Raw genomic sequence first — 19,184 nt, 5'->3', positions numbered from 1 at the left:
ACATAGGAGATTGGTGGGTAAAATCAGAGCTCATAGCATTGGGGGGAGGATATTGACATGGATAGAAAACTGGTTGGCAGATAGAAAGCAAAGGGTAGCAGTGAATGGGTGTTTCTCGGAATGGCAGGTGGTGACTAGTGGGGTGCCACAGGGGTCGGTATTGGGACGACAGCTGTTTAAGATTTACGTCAATGATTTAGAGGAAGGCATTGCGAATAACATCAGCAAGTTTGCTGATGATACGAAGCTGGGTGGCAGTGTGACATGTGATGAGGATGTTAGGAGAATTCAAGGTGACTTGGATAGGCTGGGTGAGTGGGCAGAAACTTGGCAGATGGCGTTTAATGTGAATAAGTGTGAGGTTATTCACTTTGGGAGCAAGAACAGGAAGGCAGATTATTATCTGAACGGTGTGGAATTAGGTAAGGGAGAAATACAAAAAGATCTAGGAGTACTTGTTCATCAGTCTCTGAAGGTGAATGAGCAAGTGCAGCAGGCAGTGAAGAAGGCTAATGGAATGTTGGCCTTTATTACAAAGGGAATTGAGTACAAGAGCAAGGGAATCCTTTTGCATTTGTACAGGGCCCTGGTGAGACCACACCTGGAGTACTGTGTGCAGTTTTGATCTCCAGGGTTAAGGAAGGACATCCTGGCTGTGGAGGAGGTGCAGCGTAGGTTCACTAAATTAATTCCTGGGATGTCCAGACTGTCTTACGCAGAGAGGTTAGAAAGACTGGGCTTGTACACGCTGGAATTAAGGAGATTGAGGGGGGATCTGATTGAGACATATAAGATTATTAAGGGATTGGACAAGATAGAGGCAGGAAATATGTTCCAGATGCTGGGAGAGTCCAGTACCAGAGGGCATGGTTTAAGAATAAGGGGTAGGTCATTTAGGACATAGTTGAGGAGGAACTTCTTCTCCCAGAGAGTTGTGGAGGTGTGAAACGCGCTGCCTCAGAAGGTAGTGGAGGCCAGTTCTCTGGATGCTTTCAAGAAGGAGCTAGATAGGTATCTTATGGATAGGGGAATCAAGGGTTATGGGGACAAGGCAGGAACCGGGTATTGATAGTAGATGATCAGCCATGATCTCAGAATGGCGGTGCAACCTCGAAGGGCTGAACTTCTGCACCTATTGTCTATTATGTAGAGAGACAAGACCCAAATAACATAGTGCAGGTGCAGTCTCACAACAGCATTTTATAATTCAAGTAAAAAAAAACTTTCTTCAAATTTCCTGCAATAAAGCAATATACCCTTCATCATTCTCATTACTGGTTGTATGGCAGGGGGATGGGAACCAGTATGATAGAGCTGAGGATGATCCAGCAGGTTTACAAGTAGATGATGGATATAACATGAATATAATGAAGGACAAGCCAATAATTAGGTACAAATGCAGACAGAGCAAAGAGTTAAATTGTACCACAGAGGCAAAATTCAAAAGGGTGAAGAATGCAGGACCGAAGGTGCTGTATTTAAATGCACGTAGCATTCAGAATAAGGTGGATGAACTTGTGGCACAATTAGAGATTGGTTGGTATGACGTTGTGGGCGTCACTGAGTCGTGGCTGAAAGAAGGCCATAGTTGGGAGCTTAACATCAAAGGATATACTTTGCGTCGAAAGGACAGGCAGGAAGGCATAGGCGGTGGTGTGATTCTATTGGTAAGAGATGGAATTACATCTTTAGAAAGAGGTGACACAGGGTCAGAGAATGTTGGATCTTTATGGGTGGAGTTAAGAAATTGCAAGGGTGAAAAAACCATTACAGAAGTCTTATATGGGCCTCCAAACAGTAGCCAAGGTGTGGGGTTAAGATTGCAAAGAGAGCGGGAAAAGGTATGTAATAAGGATAATGACAGAATTGTAATTGGGGGCTTCAATATGCAAGGGGATTGGGAAATCAGGTTGGTGTCGGATCACAAGAGAGGTAGTTTGTTGAATATCCATGAGATGGCTTTTTAGAGCAGCTTGTACTAGAGCCTATTTGGGAAAAGAGATTGGGCATTGAGTAATAACCCAGATATTATTAGGGAGCTTAACATAAAGGAACCCATAGGAGGCGGTGATAACATGATTGAATTGATACTGTAATTTGAGAGGGAGAAGAATAATTCACATAATTGCAATGGAATAAAGGGAATTACAGAGGCATGAGAGGGGAGCTTGCCCAGATGGACTGGAGGAGGATACTACCAGGGATGATGGCACAGCAGAGTCGGCTGAAGTTCTGGGAATAGTTTACAAGACAGAGGACAGAGAAAAGAAGTTTTTATGGCAGGGATAAGCAACCATAACCGACAAAGGAAGCTGAAGACTGCATAAAAGACAAGAAAGGGTATATTAGGTAGCAAAAGTGAGTGGGAAGTTGGATGATTGGGAAACATTTAAAATGCAACAAAAGACAACTAAAAAGCCTATTAGAAGGGAATAGATGAAATATGAGGGCAGACTACCAAATAATATAAAGCAGGATACCAAATGTTATTTCAGTTATGTGAGAAGTAAAAGGGAGGAGAGAGTTGATATTGGACCACTGGAAATTGATGCTGGTGAGGTAGTAATGGGAGACAAAAAAAAATGGCAGATGAACTTAATGGGTACATTGCATCCATCTTCACTAGTCTTCGAAGACACTAGTAGTGCGCCAGAGGTCCATGAGTGTCAGGGAGCAGGAGTGAGTGCCATTGCTATTACAAAGGAAAAAGTGCTTGGCAAACTCAAAGGTCTTAAGCTGGATAAGTCACCTGGGTCAGATGGACTATATCCCAGAGTTCTGAGACAAATTACTGAAGAGGTAACAGATGCATTGGTCATGATATTTCAAGAATCACTTGATTCTGGCATGGTCCTAGAGGACAGGAAGATTGCAAATGTCACTCCACTCTTTAAAAAGGAAGAAAGGCAAACGAAAGGAAATTATTGGCCAGATGGCCTAAGCTCAGTGTTTGGGGAAGTGTTGGAGTCTATTATTAAGGATGTGGTTTTGGGGTACTTGGAGACCAATGATAAAATAAGTCAAAGTCGGCATGGTTTCTGTAAAGGGAAATCTTGCCTGACAAATCTCTTAAGAGTTACTTGAGGAAGTAACAAACAGGATGGACAAATGAGAGGCAGTGAGTGTCATTTACTTGGATTTTCAGAAGGCCTTTGATAAGGTGCCACATATGAGGCTGCTTAACAAGATAAAATCATATGGCATTACAGGAAAGATACTGGCATGGATGAATGAATGGCTGACAGGCAGGAGGCAGCAATTGGGGATAAATGGAGCCTTTTCTGGTTGGCTGTCAGTGACTAATTGTGTTTCTCGGGGGTTAGTATTGGGACCCCTACTTTTCACATAGTGTGTCAATGATTTAGATAATGGTATTGATGGTTTTGTGGCAAAGCTTGTGGATGATATGAAGAAAGGTGGAGGGGTAGGTAAGGCTGAGGAAGCAAAGCAATTGCAGCAGGACTTAGACAAATTGAAAGAATGGGCAAAAAGTGGCAGATGGAATACAGTGCTGGGAAATGTCTGATAATGCATTTGGTAAAAGAAACAATAGTGAGGACTACTATCTAAATGGGGAGTAGGTTCAAACATCAGAGGTGCAGAGGGACTTAGGAGTCCTCAGCAAGACTCCCAGTAAGTTAATTTACAGGTTGAGTCTGTAGTACACAAGGAAAATGCAATGTTCAGATTTATTTCAAGGAGAACAGAATATAAAAGCAAGGAGATAATGCTGAGCCTTTATAAGACACAAGTCAGACCACACTTGGAATATCGTCAACAGTTCTAGGCCCCACATCTCAGAAAGGATGTGTTGTCATTGGAGAGGAGGTTCATAAGGATAACTCCAGGAATGAAGGGGTTAACACGAGGAGTATTTGGCAGCTCTGGGCCTGTACACACTGGAATTAGAAGAACGTGTGGGGATCCCATTGAAACCTACTGAATGTTGAAAGGACTAGATAGGGTGGATGTGGAGAGGATGTTTCCTATGGTGGGGGTATCCAGAACTAGAGGGCACAGACTCAAAATAGAACAGAGGTAAGGAGGAATTTCTTTCAGTAGACAGTAGTAAATCTGCTCTGCCACAGACTGGTGGAGGCCAAGTCCATGAGTATATTTAGGTGGAAGTTGATAGTTTCCTGATTGGTTAGGGAATGAAATGATATGACGAGAAGGCAGGTGTATGGGGATGAGTGGAATCTGGGATCAGCCATGATGGAATGGTGGAGCAGACTCAATGGGCTGAATGGCCTAATTCTGCTCCTATGTCTTATGGTCGTGTATTTGCATATTACCTTTTGGATGTGTACAAGGACATGCAGGTTCCTCTGAAAACATTTCATGCTCTCACCATTTAAAAAAAACAGCTTAATAGCATCTAAAAATCCCAAACAACTAACCTGTTATTTCTTTGACAGTTCTAAAGATTTCCAATTTTTCTAGGAGCAGTGGAGGTGCTTTTGAGAAGTTATCACTAAAATGGAGAAACAGGCATTAACAGTATATATTCTGCTGAATGATTCCCCTGAAATTGGATAAACTATCACACAACATTTCTATATGTTAAGCTCAAATTAGAATTAGTCCAGGTCCTTTTGTCTAACAATACAAAGATTTTTCTGGAAAATTGATATAATCACAGTTCACACTTTTTGAATATTAATTTTCTTGTTAAGTACAGCAGTATCATCAGTAAACATTTCTATACTTTTTGTTCCAAAGGTATATCAAAGTATATTTTATGTTATTTAAAATGAATTTACTCTTGGGTGTTTGACGAGGCAGTCTGATTAAAATACACAAGTTTCACAGTAAGCTTTTCCTTAAAAAATGTCTAAGCATAAAACTGCTTTACCACACTTAACTATACCAGAATTAGACAAACATTTCAATGTTTTAAAGCATGGCCTAACATATGGAAAGGAAATGTTCCAAAACCATCAGAAGTACAAAAGCATCTAGAGTGCAGATGAAGGGTCTCAGCACAAAATATTGGCTATTTATTTCCCTCTGTAGATTTTGCCTGACTTTGTGTTTCTCCAGTGTTTTGTGCACGTTACTCCAGATTTCCAGCATCTGCAGGCTCTCACGTCTTCATAAATCTAAAACTGATTCACCATGAACCTTGTCCCTGAGAGGATAACTTATTGCAATTAATGTTGGTGTAAGTGATCTCGGAATCTATACTAAGGATAGCTTTATTCTCAATTCAGTATGGAAAGCTTGTTTACCTAGAGGTCATTACTCTGTAAATTAATAGAAATGCTATGAAATTATTTACCCTTTGAAGGCCACTTCCAAAATGACCACATTGCCATTAATTTTGGTGCAATTTTTAAATAAATCAATATTTGAGGAATTGATTGACATGACATCCTTCAAGGGTGCAACTCCAATTCCGCTGCAGTCTGAGAAAAGAGAAGATTGGAAGTAAGCAAATGGTTAGATTCAAACAGATTTATTCTTAACTGCAAATCTCCACTTACATGGCGCCATTCATGAACTTAATTTTGGAAAAAAAATTAGAGAGATTATGTGCCTATGACACTGATACAAGTAAGCTTTTCATTGTACCTGTGTGCACAGCACATGTACGTGTGCACATGATAATTAACTTGGCTTTTGATGAGGTATTCTTATAAAATTGAAAATATAGTTACCAATTCGCACATATCGAGGCTGTACAACTTGCAATAAGTCAATGAGAGCTACTTTTATAATAGTGATTAAGACTTGTCTACAAGATCATGACACAGAAAAAACTTGAAATAGTACTGTGGGGAAGTTTATGTCTTGAAAGAAAGACAAGGTCTCTGTTTAATAACTCATCCATCTCAGTGTGACAGACTCAATATGGCGTTCAGATATCAGAGCTGGTTCAGTGTTGAAGTTGCTGTGCATAACTCAAACCACTTGGGACTGGAATTGCACTATCATCATAGTAGTGGATGTAGATTCAATAATCCTTTTAAAATATTGATTAAATATTTGAAGGGGAAATGTTAAAACTCCTCAGAGATTAAGAAGCAGAAGACTGAATGCTAGGAACTTCATCTTTATTCTTATTGCAAATTCCAGCTGAAGTGAACATAGAATTTATAATAGAGAAGTTGAGGACAGATGAGCTATGGAAGTAATAATTTATAGACAGTAAGGTTTTAAACACAAAGTGAGGCAGAGACAGGAAGATGGCCTTTCAAATATTCATCTCTGTCAAATATTACAACTGTGGTGCAGTGGAATAAATTATTTATATGGGGAAAGCATTCCTTGCTCAATTTCACCTCCTCCGTATACCTACTGAATATTACAACATTGAATACATCATCAGAATAGACTGATAAATGGCAAGTAACATTTGTGTAACAAAAATACAAGGTGATAAAAGAGTCTGAACACTTTGACATTTGAGTGCTACTGGCACTACCAAGTGGTGTGGAAGGGAGAGGTGTTCATCTTTGTTTGGAAACTCAGCTGAACCAACTGCATAAACACCATAGCTACAAGAGTATATCAGAGGTTGAATACACTACAACATGCAACTTACCTCCTGAAAATGCAGTCTTTCCACCGCAAATCTAGCACAAGTATGGAGCATAACAAAATTATTTTCACTTGCTAGATGAGTGCAGCTCAACCAACTTGACACCATTCAGTACAAAGCAGAGACATTGCTGAGAACCTACCACGTTCCTGAACATTCGTTTCTTCGATGCCAGCACACAATGGCTCTGAATATATAGCCTCTGTTATTCCAAACTACTCTGACAACACCTGCCAAATCTCCATCCTCCACCACCAAGGACATGGGCAGAGGGTGCCTGGACGTTTCATTCCAAGTGGCACAACACCTTAATTTGGGAGATGTACTGCTCGCCCTTTATCATGGCTGAGTTTAAATCCTTGAAATTCCAACCCAGCAGGGTAGTGAGAGCACCATCTGCAGAGGCACTGCAGTAGTTTAGAAAGGTAGACTGCTACCACCTTTGCAAGGGCAAGGAATTGACCATGTACTCTCTACTTGCCTATTATACCTACATCCTGCAAAACCAAACAAAACCACAAAAAGGTCTCTATCTGTACCAGGATTCAAACTGGTTTGATATCAAATATTTAAGCCCTGCTATAGCCAGATGCATAAAAATGCCTGAGTTGTCTTTTTAATTTACAAGGTGAGATACAAGTTTAACTGAATCTTATATCTTCAAATCGTGTTGTCAATATTTATTGCTTCTTTGTTCATTTTGTTTTCTCTTTTGTATTTGAACTTTTTTTTTGTCTTTTGCACATTAGTTGTTTGTCTGCCCTGCTGGGTGTGCTCTTTCATTGATTCCATTATGGCTTTTGGATTTACCGAGTGTCCACAAGGAAACACACCTCAAGGTTGTATATAGGACAGATATGTACTTTGATAATAAATACTTGCAAATTTCAACTTTAGTACAAAAATGCAATAGAAGCAGAGGCAGTGGCTGATGTGTTTATACAGATCCTGGGCCTTAGCTATTCCTTGGGGGAAACTTTCCTCACCATTCTGGTGATAAATTTTTTCTTCAAATCTGCACATTCTTAACTTTCTCCCAGGGGCATTTGTTTGAAAATAAAAATCAACAATAAAAATAAATTATGGACCTCTTGCCATTTCCTTGATATTTGTTTCATCAGAAGGAAGGATTTATTATTTATAAAACAAAATGGTGCTTTAATTCCCACCATAATTAATGCATGAAGCAGTACCTTTTGACCTGAAGCAGACTACAAAGGTCATTGTGTGATTGCTATGGGATATTTGGACTGATCAACATACAATTTCCATTTAAACCTCAACTATTAGAATATTCATCTGATCAATAATCAATCCTCCCAAGGAAACTAGTGATACTCATCTCTTAACATGCTCAAAGTACATTCAAAAAAATAATGTAAGGACGTGGTCTTCTTTGTTTTCTTTTCCCCCAGTGTTAACCTTATGTAGAAAGTCATCTAGCTTAGCAAACACTGAATTCTTAATCCAATTGGCAATCAATTAATACACACAATCAGACAAATGATTTAGATGTTTCCTTGTTTTATGACAAATTGATGAATTTTTAGCCTACTGGTGGACTACTTCAGCTAGAATATTTCAAACCATGCATGTGAAAGAAAAGAAGTTTCAAAGCCATTAACAAAAGTCCAACACCATCTGTCCTACAATTATAAGGAGTCTTACTTTTGATTCCAGTTGTACATTCTACACAGTACTAAGTGGCAAAAATCAGATTAGTCCAAGGGTTGTCAACATGGAGTCCATGGACCCCCTCGATTAATGGTAGGGTCCACGGAATAAAAAAAGTTGTGAACTCCTGCATGAGAGGTACTTCCCCGAGTTACCAATTTCCTTTGTTTTATGAACACACAACAATTTGTGTCAGCTAATCAATTGTTACATCAAACACAAGCTCACATGATGTCAAGGAGCACACTGGGAGAATTGCAAGCCATTATGAAATATCATTAGACAAAGATTAAGAGTGGAATTGGGGATAAAATAGAGAAAAATTAACTGAAACTGATTAGAAGAACTATTTATGAGAATAGTTGGAATGACAGAATCCTTATTAAGCTCAGTTTTGGCTGTACTCCTTTTTACTATTCAAGCCGATGATCAGTATAGGTTTGAAAGTAGTGTATATAATGCCACATTTGTATTGCATGCTGAAACAGAAAGTCTACTTACTGATAATTCTTTAGGAACTAAAAGGAATCTTTGAGTTGACAGTAAGAAGGGGTAATGGCACAGCTATTCAAAGCCAGTAATCATGACGTGCTGTATTTTGGAGAGTACAATAGATGTTTAAAATTCTGAAAAGCTAGAAAATGGAGGTAGACATGTATTCAAATCTATATGGTAAAGATTTAGAAGAGAGAACAGACGCTTGAATTTCACAAAAGCATTTGGAAGCTGTAGAATTCACTTCCAGGATTACTGGTTGAACTTGATTGAGTCAGTGGATGAATGAAATTGGAATGAGATGAGATGATGTTGTCAGAGAAGAGGTGAAGAGAGGAATACAACAAACTGTTAAATCTAACTGAAGTTATGCTTCACACTGAAGTCAAGGGTAGCTCTGAGATATACCTTTTGGACAAGGTCCTTCACATTTTTTACACTTTCTGATATTGTCCTCATCCACCTCATGTGTACCAGGACTGCAGGATCGAACACAGGAATCAAGGTCTGTTACCACATAGTTATCTGAAGTTTAAAGAAAATAGCAAGTTTAGAAGAGGTATTAAAATTCAATGGAATATGATTAATAATTTCAAAAGGAAAACGTTTCTTGACAATCTTATACTTAGTGAAAAAGGAAGAGGTAATTCTGTGCATTGGGTTCGTGCTGGCTCTGAGGGGAGCAACCATCAGTTCCAATTTCTCCTTTCCTTATTTCACCGAGCCCCTTCAACTTGTTCTCCTTCACATCAACAATAATCATTGATGCACTCAGTAGCAGGTCAGGGTCATCTTATTTTAGATTACCTTTCAATAGAGCATTCTTGTCATTCTTCTCCTCCAACATTACTGAGAACCAGAAAACTCATCCAATTTGCTTTCTTATTTGTCCATTAGGCAGAGTAATTGACAATTCAGTGCTTACCAAATGTGCTCACTGATACAGACAGCTTTATTAATATGGGTTACACTGTGGTACAGAATATAGAACCACAGGTTCACAGGCCCAGAGACCTGGGACCAATCCTGATCTGTCTGTGAGGAATTTGAACATTTTGTGTGGGTTTCCTCTGGAAGCTCTTGTTTTCTCCACATCCTAAATGCATGGGTTGGTAGGTCAACTGGCTCCTGTAAATCTCTGCTTTTGTATAGGTGAGTGGTAGAACCTGCCAGGGGTGGGGGGGGGGCGTTGATAGAGAGGGATGAGGAGAGTAAACAGAGAATTAATGTTCTCTGTTAATGGATGGTTGAAGGTCAGTGCAGACAGTGGGCTAAAAGGCCTGTTTCTGGCTATAACTTTCTACGACAGTATCTAGATCTATAATCAACAACTACAACTCAATTACTCTCATCAACCCCAAATCAAGCTATTAATTGGGTAAATGATGGCAGTGAATTTCAGCGTTTATAATCAACCAGTTTTCAGCATACAAATACCTCTTAATTTCATCAAATCACAGAATAATTCAAGAACAACATACGGGGACACTTCTCTACACAGGATGCTCCAAAACTATATTTTCCGTGTGGATTCCGCTCCATTTGAAAAGTGATTGTATTATAAATTTCCAAGCGAGGACAGGATTCTTTACAAGTGCCTCCGTCGCTGAACTTCCGACAAGCCTGATAAACAAAACAGCATTTAACATATTTATGTCTGCATTTATATATCACCCAGTTCAACACTTCTGAAATAGATGGCGTTTCATATATGTAATGTCAATGTAACATAATGAAAAAGCTTATATTTTTACACTCCCCGGAGAGGTTTGATAGTCACGGTATGACTTCCAGTAACCAAGAAACAGGGAGCTATGCACAGGGGAGTTAGAAGTATGAGCAGATTTGGTATGTCAAAGATTCTTGCAAATTTCTATAGCTTCTTGGTTACTGTAAGCCATACCGTGACTGTCAAACCTGTCCAGGGAGTGTAAAAGTATAAGCTTTTTCATTATGTTACATTGACATTACATTGGAAGCATTCTGACAGGCTGAAGCACAGCCTGGTATGGAGCTTTGCCACAGGCTGCTGAGGGCTGTGGACCCAGCCAGTGTCACCAGGTGCCCCATTCTCCCCACCAGGGTGGGAGCCCGAAGACCTATATTCAGCAATTCAGGAACAGCTTCTTTCCTTCTGTTACCAGATTACTGAATGGTCCATGAACACTACATAATTCTCTTTAGTTGCACTATTTATTTTCCAATTTATAGTAATTTTGTCTTTGCGTTCTACTGCTGCTGCACACAAACAAAAAACATCTCATATATCTGATTCCAAATAAGCCTGATTCTGAAAAAAATAATTGAATACAGACAGCCAGTAGACAGAAATACAAGCCCAGCAATACATGGAAGTGTTACAAGTCAGTAGTGCTGATTGAAGGAAATACCAGTCATGACAGATTGCATTCCAGGGCAAATTGGCTCATTGCTTCAAGCACTGACATATGTAGGGCAAGTTTAACAAAGTGTAGCGCACTTAATAGTAAATAAAAGAAAACATAATGTCAGTGGGAGCCTGATATATGTTTAAAGCAACTTTTAGCACAGGACCACATTTATGTGGGCCAGGTGACTACACTTCTAAGCAAAACTATTTGGCAGAGATGACAGGAGTTTCTCAAAATTGTACGACTTCATGCTTTTGTCTTCTTTATGCTGTAATGCAGAGAAGCCAAGACTTATCCAGTGGCTTTCAGAAGGTCCCAGGTTGGTCACCCCAGTTAAACATGCATCCTCACTATGCCCCTCCTTACCCCAAAATACTCCCCAGTCAGCTTGATTGCAACTTGGACATGCACCCTATCCTGACAGTAATGCTTCATCCAGCATCTGACATGGATACACACAGTCCACCAACCCCCACCCAGTATTCTGACCTAACCATCAAGATCTCATCCCAACCTCACTGTTACCTATCTAATCCCAACCCTGCAAAATCCCCAGCAGCCTATAATATCCCCACAATTCAGAACCTTCATGACAGAAACCACCACCCCCAAGATTCAGAACTGAACACTTGAATCCTATCTCTATGCGTATCTTTAGTCTTTATTAATATAGAAACCTGCAGTATGCTTTCTCAGAAAACACATTCATTAGTAGTCATTGTGGAGTTAATGTTGCTTTGTAGGTGCTGAACCAGCTCCAAAGCAACATGATGTGACCCATTCAATATTCTAATTTACAACAGGCACAAATACTGAAATAATCGCTGTTGTGTCTGTGCAACTACATACCAATTAAATAACAGCACGCACGCAGGAGATGGCTTTAATTGGTGTGTGTGTGTGTGTGTGTGTGTGTGTGTGTGTGTGAGAGAGAGAGAGAGAGAGCAAGAGAGTGTGACAGTGAGTGTGAGAGTGAGAGAATAATGTGCATACATAGACAACAGCCCATACGTAGTCCATTAGATACAGGAGCATAATGATGCCATTCAGTCCATCAAGTCTGCTCTGCCATTCCGTCATAGCTGATCCCGGATTCCACCCAAACCCGTTCACTTGCCTACTCACCATATCCCTCCAAGCTCTGACCAATCAGGAAATGATCAATTACTGCCTTAAATATACCCACGGACTTGGCCTCCACCATAGCCTTTGGCAGAGCATTCCACAGATTCACTACTCTCTGGCTAAAAAAAAAAATCCTCCTTACCTCTGTTCTAAAGGATCACCCTTCAATTTTGAAGCTGTGCCCTCTAGTTCTGGATACCCCACAATAGGAAACATCCTCTCCACATCCACCCTATCTAGTCCTTTCAACTTTCGGTAGGTTTCAATGAGATCCCCATGGATTCTTCTAAATTCCAATGAGTACAGGCTCAAAACTACCAAATGCTCCTATGTTAACCCCTTCATTCCTGGAATCATTCTTGGTGAACCTCCTCTGGACTCTCTTCAATGAAAATACATCCTTTCTGAGATATGGGACCCAAAACTGTTGACAATACTTTGAGTGTGGCCTGACTAATGTCTTATAAAGGCTCAGCATCATCTCCTTGCTTTTATATTCTAGTCCCCTTGAAATAAATGCCAACATTGCATTTGCCTTCTTTACCACAGATTCAACCTATAAGTTAACCTCTGGGAGTCTTGTACAAAGACTCCTAAGTCCCTCTGCACCTTTGATGTTTGAACCTTCCCCCCATTTAGATAATAGTCCACACTATTATTCCTTTTACCAAAATGCATTATCATACATTTCTAAACACTGTATTCCATTTGCCAATTTGTTGCCCATTCTTCTAATTTGTCTGAGTCCCGTTGCAAATGCATTGTTTCCTCAGCACAACCTACCCCTCCATCTATCTTCATATCATCTGCAAACTTTACCACAAAGTCATCAATTTCATTATCCAAATCATTGACAATCAATGTGAAAAGCAGCGGTCCCAATACTGACCCCTGAGGAACACCATTAGTCACTGGCAGCCAACCAGAAAAGGCCCCTTTTATTCCCAGTCACTGCGTCATGCCTGTTAGCCATTCCACTACCAATGCCGGTATCTTTCTTGTAACACCATAGGATTCTAACTTGTTAGGCAGCCTCATGTGTGGCACCTTATCAAATGGCGTCTGAAAATCCAAGGAAATGACATCCACTGCCTCTCCTTTGTCCACCCTGCTGGATACTTCTTCAACAAATTTTAACAGATTTATCAGGCAAAGTTTCCCTTCACAGAAACCATGCTGACTTTGACTTATTTTATCATTAGTCTCCAAGTACCCTGAAATCTTATCATTAATAACAGACTCCAATTAAAGATTATTTGACTCCAATTATCAATAGATTCCCAACCACTGAGGTTAAGCTAACTGGACTATAATTTCCTTTCTTTCACCTTCCTACCTTCTCAAAGAGTGCAGTGACATTTTCAATCTTCAAATCCTCTGGGACCATGCCAGAATCAAGTGATTCTTGAAAGATCATGACCAATGCATCCGTTCTCTCTTCAGCAACCTCTCTCAGGACTCTGGGATATAGCCCATCTGGCCTAGGTGACTTATCCACCTTAAGACCATTGAGTTTGCCTGGCACTTTTTCCTTTGTAATAGCAATGGCCCTCACTCCTGCTCCCTGACACTCTCTGGCACACTGCTCGTGTCTTCCAAATTGAAGACAGATACAAAGCTTAAGTTCATCTGCCATTTTTTTGGTCCCCCATTCCTACTTCACCAGCATCATTTTTCAGTGGTCCAATATCAACACTCACCTCCCTTTTACTCTTTATAGAGAAAACATTTGGTATCCTGCTTTATTTTATTGGCTAGTCTGCCCTTATATTTCACCTTTTCCCTTCTTGAAGTTCTTTGAGTTGTCTTTTGTTGGATTTTAAACGCTTCCCAGTCATCCAACTTCTCACTCACTTTTGCTACCTTACATCCCCTTCCTTGGCTATTATGCAGTCCTTCATTTCCCTTGTCAGCCACGGTTGCCTACTCCTGCCATTTGAGAATTACTTTTTCTGTGAGACATATCTATATTGTGCCTTGTGAACTATTTCCAGAAATTTTAAGCCATCTCAGCTCCGCCGTCATCCCTCCTATAACCCACTTGGGCAAGCTCCTCTCTCATGCCTCTGTAATTCCCTTTATTCCATTGTGATACTAATACATGTGATTTATGCTTCTCCCTCTCAAATTCTCCCTCCCAAACCCAAGGGTTCATTCACATTAAGCTCCTCAATAAGATCTGGGTTATCACACAACACCCAATCAAAGATAGCTTTTCCCCGGGTAGGCTCAAGCACAAGCTGCTTAAAAAAAATCAACTCGTAGGCATTCAAGAAATTCCCTCTCGTAATTTTTCCAATCCCTTTGCAAACTGAAGTCCCCATTACAATCGTGTCATTACCTTTATTACATGTCTTTTCTAGCTCCCTTTGCAATCTCAACCCCACATCTTGCCTACTACTTAAAGGCTTATATATGATTCTCAAATTGTTTTTTTTCCCTTTGTTGTTTCTCAACTCCACCCACAAAGATTCAACATTCTCTGACCCATGTCACCTCTTTCTAAAGATGTAATTCCATCTCTTACTAACAGAGCCACACCACTGCCTATGCCTTCTTGCCTGTCCTTTCACTACAAAGTATATCTTTTGGTATTAAGCTCCCAACTATGTCCTTCTTTCAACCACGGCTCAGTGATGCCCACAACGCCATGCCGACCAATCTGTAATTGCTCCATGAGTTCATCCACTTTATTCTGAATGCGACACACATTTAAATACAATACCTTCAGTTCTGTATTCTTCGCCCTTTTGAATTTTGCCTCTGTGGTACAATTTAACTCTTTGCTCTGTCTGCATTTGTGCCCAATCATTAGCTTGTTCTTCCTTACAATCATGGTACACCCATCATCTACTTGTAAACCTGCTGACTCATCCTCAGCTCTATCATACGGGTTCTCATCCTCCTGCCATATTAGTTTAAACCACTTCCAAAAGCTCTAGTAAGTCTACCCATAAGAATTTTGGATTCAAGTGCTACCCATCCCTTTTGTACAGGTCTGCCCCAGGAAAGTTCTCAATTATCCAGAAATCTGAATTCCAGCCTCCTGCTTCAATTATTCAGCCACTTCATTCTATTCCAATCCTCACAACTCATGTGGCACAGTGTCTTTGCTCTGAAAGAAATGGATCCATACATTACACTTCCTTCCCCTTTTAATGCACATAAAACCGTACATGCACAAAACATTCAATTTCCCTTTCCTAAACCCATATTCCAAATAAACATGTTTTCACGATAACAGTCCATAACTAACTTCCAGTTCTAAAGATTCAGTCTTTCGGGTGGTGGTCTGTTTCTTTCAGGATAGCGTCTCTGGACCTGTGCAGTGGCATCAGATTTGGCAGGTGTCTTGTCAATGACAATGTTCTCAGTTGCCAGTGTCACATTGATTTCAGTGACATGACCACCGAGAGGCAAGTCCAGTGGCTGTAATGAGCCTGACTTGTTGAATGCAATCAGCTCAGATGTGGGCCTTTAGTTGTCCTCCTTGTTCTGTAGGGAGATGCCCTCCTTGTCCATCACTTCAATGGATTTCCTGAAGGTTTGGATAAACCTTTCAGCTAACCCATAGCTGGGTGGTGAAGAGATGACTTGAAATGTCTGATGCCGTTTTTCTTCATGAACAGTCAAAACCTTTCTGATGTGTATTGTGGTCTGTTATCACTCACAATTTCTTCTGATAAGCCATTTCTTGCAAAGATAGTTCTCAGGGTGGAGACAGTCTTTGCTGAGGTGGATGACTTCATTGGTATAATCTCCAGCCACTTTGAATCCACAGCAATCAGAAACAAGCAGTCCATGAATTGCCCAGCAAAGTCAATATATACTCTTTGCCATGGTGATGACGGCCACTCTCATCAGTGTAACAGTGCCTGTGGGGGTGCATCTGGATCTCTTTGACATCCTGAACAGCTTTTGACCATCTTCAGTCTGTTTATATATTCCCAGTCATCACATATAGCTCCAAGCGAGGTTCCTCATCTTGACTGTACCCAGGTGTCCTTCATGCAGATGTTTGGTCCACAGTTTAGAGGGAACCACAACACAAGATCTACACATCAGCATTCTTTTACATTCCAACAGCTGGTCTCATCTCACTGAGAACTCTAGAAACATAGGGTTACCATGAGCTGGTCATCTTTGCATGGGGATGTTATAGACCTCTGACAATGTCAGGTTATTCCCTGTTTCTCTTTTGTATTTCAGAATTTGTTACCGGCAATTGGTCCACCGATGCTATGTGGAACACTCCTGTTGGGTCACAGGATGAAGAATTTTCTTCTTGGGTTGTCAACAGTGGAAGACGTGACAAGCCGTTAGCATTGCCGTGTTGTTGGTACCCTTGAAATGTATGTCCTAAGAGTGGACTCCAAGGACCAGTGCCCAACATTGTAACTGGGTAGCAGACATCACTGGAATTCTCTTCCTGGGATTGATAATGGACACAAGGGGTTGGTGATCTGTCACTAGCATAAACCTCTGTCCATAGAGGTAGAGGTGGAACTTCTTTATTCCCCATTCTAGACTAAGGACTTCTTGGTCAAACTGTGCATAGTTGCATTCTGCACTTGTCAGTAATCTTCATGCAAATGTAATCGGGCGTTCAGATCCATCATTCATAATGTGACAAAACGGCTACAATGCCATAAAGGGGACAAATCGCATGCCAGACAGATGGGTAATGATGGGTCACAATAGGTGAGCAGTTCGTCTTATGTTATTTGTCTCTTTGTTTCATTGAGTGCTTTTTCACATCTTTCTGATCATTCCCACTTTGCTCCTGTCTGTAACAACACATTCAATGGATGCAGCACTATAGCAATGTCTGGGTGAAACAGGTGGTAGTACTTTACAAAGGTCCAAGTATGACCTGAGTTGTGACACATTTTCCAGTTTGGCTGCCTGTAGCAAGGCTTCAGTCTTCTCTTGTGACTTGTGTAAGCCATGATCTTCACATGTCCACAATATGAGATTTCATTCTTGAAAAACTCTCTCTTGCATGCAGACCACACTCATTCAGCCTGGTAAGCACTTCACCAAGGTTCTGGAGGAGCTCTTCATCATTTTTTCCAGTCACAATGATGCCATCAAGGTAACATTGTGTTCCTGGGATATCTTGGAGAACTTAGTCCACTTTTTGCCAAATTGCTGGGGCTGATGCAACACCAAAGGTGAGATAATTATACAGGAGTGTTGATTGGGAGGAAGTTCCTGCTTGGCTTCTCAATCTCCATTTGCAGATAGGCTTGTGACAGGTCAATCTTTGAAAACCTCTCCCCATCTGCCAAAGTTGCAAAAATGTCTTCTATTCGTGGCAGGGGATACTGCACGGTACGTAGCACCAGCTTGATGCTTGCTTTAAGATCCCCACATATACAAACGGTTTCGGCCTTCCCTTTCATGATCACCAAGACAATAGTTGTGGCCCAATCACTCCACTCAACCTCTGAGAGAATTCCAGATACCTCCAAGCTCTGAAGTTTAGCATCCACTTTAGGACATAGTGCGTAAGGCACTAGACGTGCTTTATGGAATCTTGGTGTTGCTGATTCACCCAGTTCAATTCTGGCCTTCATGCTTTGAGTATATCAATACCCTTCTCAAACGCCTTCTCATTACCATTAAACAGTTGTGTCAGTCTCTGGTTAGTGCTACCGTTTGGGCTGCAGTTGCTTGTCGATAGCACAAATGACAGCTTTGAATGAGTATCAATCTAGTTGAATTTTTCTTAACCATTCACATCCGAAAAGTGCTGGCCCACCACATTTCAGCACATGAAAGTCTAAATGCTGTGTTTGGCCTCCATACATCACATTCACTTTCAGCTTGCCTTTGGGAGACACTTTTTCCCCTGTGCAATTCTTTAGCATTGCTGAGATCTTCTCTAATGGTAGCCTAGAAAACAGTCTGTTGAATTCAGCCTCTGGAATTATAGGCAAAGCTGACACTGTGTTCAGTGCCATTTTCAGTTTATACCAGACATCTATTGTGAACCACATGATTTTGTGATCCACTTCAGTGATACTATTTATCAGTCACCATTGTCAGACTCTGCTTTCTGATTCTGTTTTACATTTGTTCACTTTCTGCATTTGTTTAGTTCTGTGTTTGAAACTTTTCACTTGGTATGGTTTTCTTTTAGGTTGTGCTTTTTGTGTGCCTTCCATATTCTCTCTATGTAACCTTGGCCGTGATACTTTCTGCAAATGTTTTCCTTGAACCAAGTCATTTGCATCATGGGAAGATTTGCTGCATTGATAACATTTTTGGCTTTTTGCTCCATTCAGGGATATCTTGTACATTTTACACTCTAACCTCTTTTTCTGTAGTTCTGCTACATTCTTTGCTGCAGTCTCTTAACAATATTGCAATGGTTAATACCCGTTCTAAGGTTAGGTCTCTTTTTGACAGTAGCCTCATTTGAGTGCTTTGACTATGCACGCCACGTACAAGCCTGTGTTTTAATGCATCAGAATGTCCATCTCTAAAGTCACAGTATTGGGAAAATTTATGCAGTACTGCAATGTATTCAGAAATGCTTTCATCCTTTGACTGGCTCATTTTGTAAAATCTAATCTCTCAGCTATTACCAGCTGCTCATGGCTCAAGGGATTTGGTAAAATTGTAACAATTTTGTTGAATGTCTTGCTTGCTGGCTTTTCAGGAGTTACTATGTTGTTTAAGAGACTGTATGTTTTTGCACCTATTAAGCTAAGAAGCGTGGGGGCTTTCTTCCTCTCAACCATGTCGTTTGCCTTACAATACAGTTCAACCCTTGCAATGTACGACTCCCAGTCTTCTTTTGCATTATTGAGTTTGTCAACTTTCCCGACTAAAGCCATAGCCATGCTATTTTCAGTTTAACTTTGCCAGTTGTGTGTCTTTCACTGTGTACTATGCAGTGTACTCATGTGTCCCCTTGTTGGAGTCTGTGACGGCCTAATTCGCAGTGT

At 40.5% G+C, this 19,184-nt stretch overlaps 1 protein-coding gene across 6 annotated transcripts in view; it reads right to left on the bottom strand.

The window, feature by feature from the left end:
* egfra (epidermal growth factor receptor a (erythroblastic leukemia viral (v-erb-b) oncogene homolog, avian)) overlaps positions 1-19,184 on the bottom strand; it is a 285,503-nt gene that overhangs the window by 67,743 nt on the left and 198,576 nt on the right. For 5 of the 6 annotated variants that reach the window (XM_063044026.1, XM_063044022.1, XM_063044024.1 and 2 more), the window contains exons 7-10: positions 10,195-10,336; positions 9,122-9,238; positions 5,282-5,408; positions 4,401-4,474 (exon numbers count right to left, since the gene is read on the bottom strand). In XM_063044026.1, the coding sequence (XP_062900096.1) occupies positions 4,401-4,474; positions 5,282-5,408; positions 9,122-9,238; positions 10,195-10,336 (460 nt within the window). Of the gene's footprint in view, positions 1-4,395; positions 4,475-5,281; positions 5,409-9,121; positions 9,239-10,194; positions 10,337-19,184 lie in introns of those variants that run through there. The other variant, XM_063044027.1, reaches the window with a different exon arrangement.

This window comes from Mobula hypostoma, chromosome 3 (genome assembly GCF_963921235.1).
Source record: "Mobula hypostoma chromosome 3, sMobHyp1.1, whole genome shotgun sequence".
NCBI classification, from domain to species: domain Eukaryota; kingdom Metazoa; phylum Chordata; class Chondrichthyes; order Myliobatiformes; family Myliobatidae; genus Mobula; species Mobula hypostoma.
This window is presented reverse-complemented; position numbering and strand designations above follow the sequence as displayed.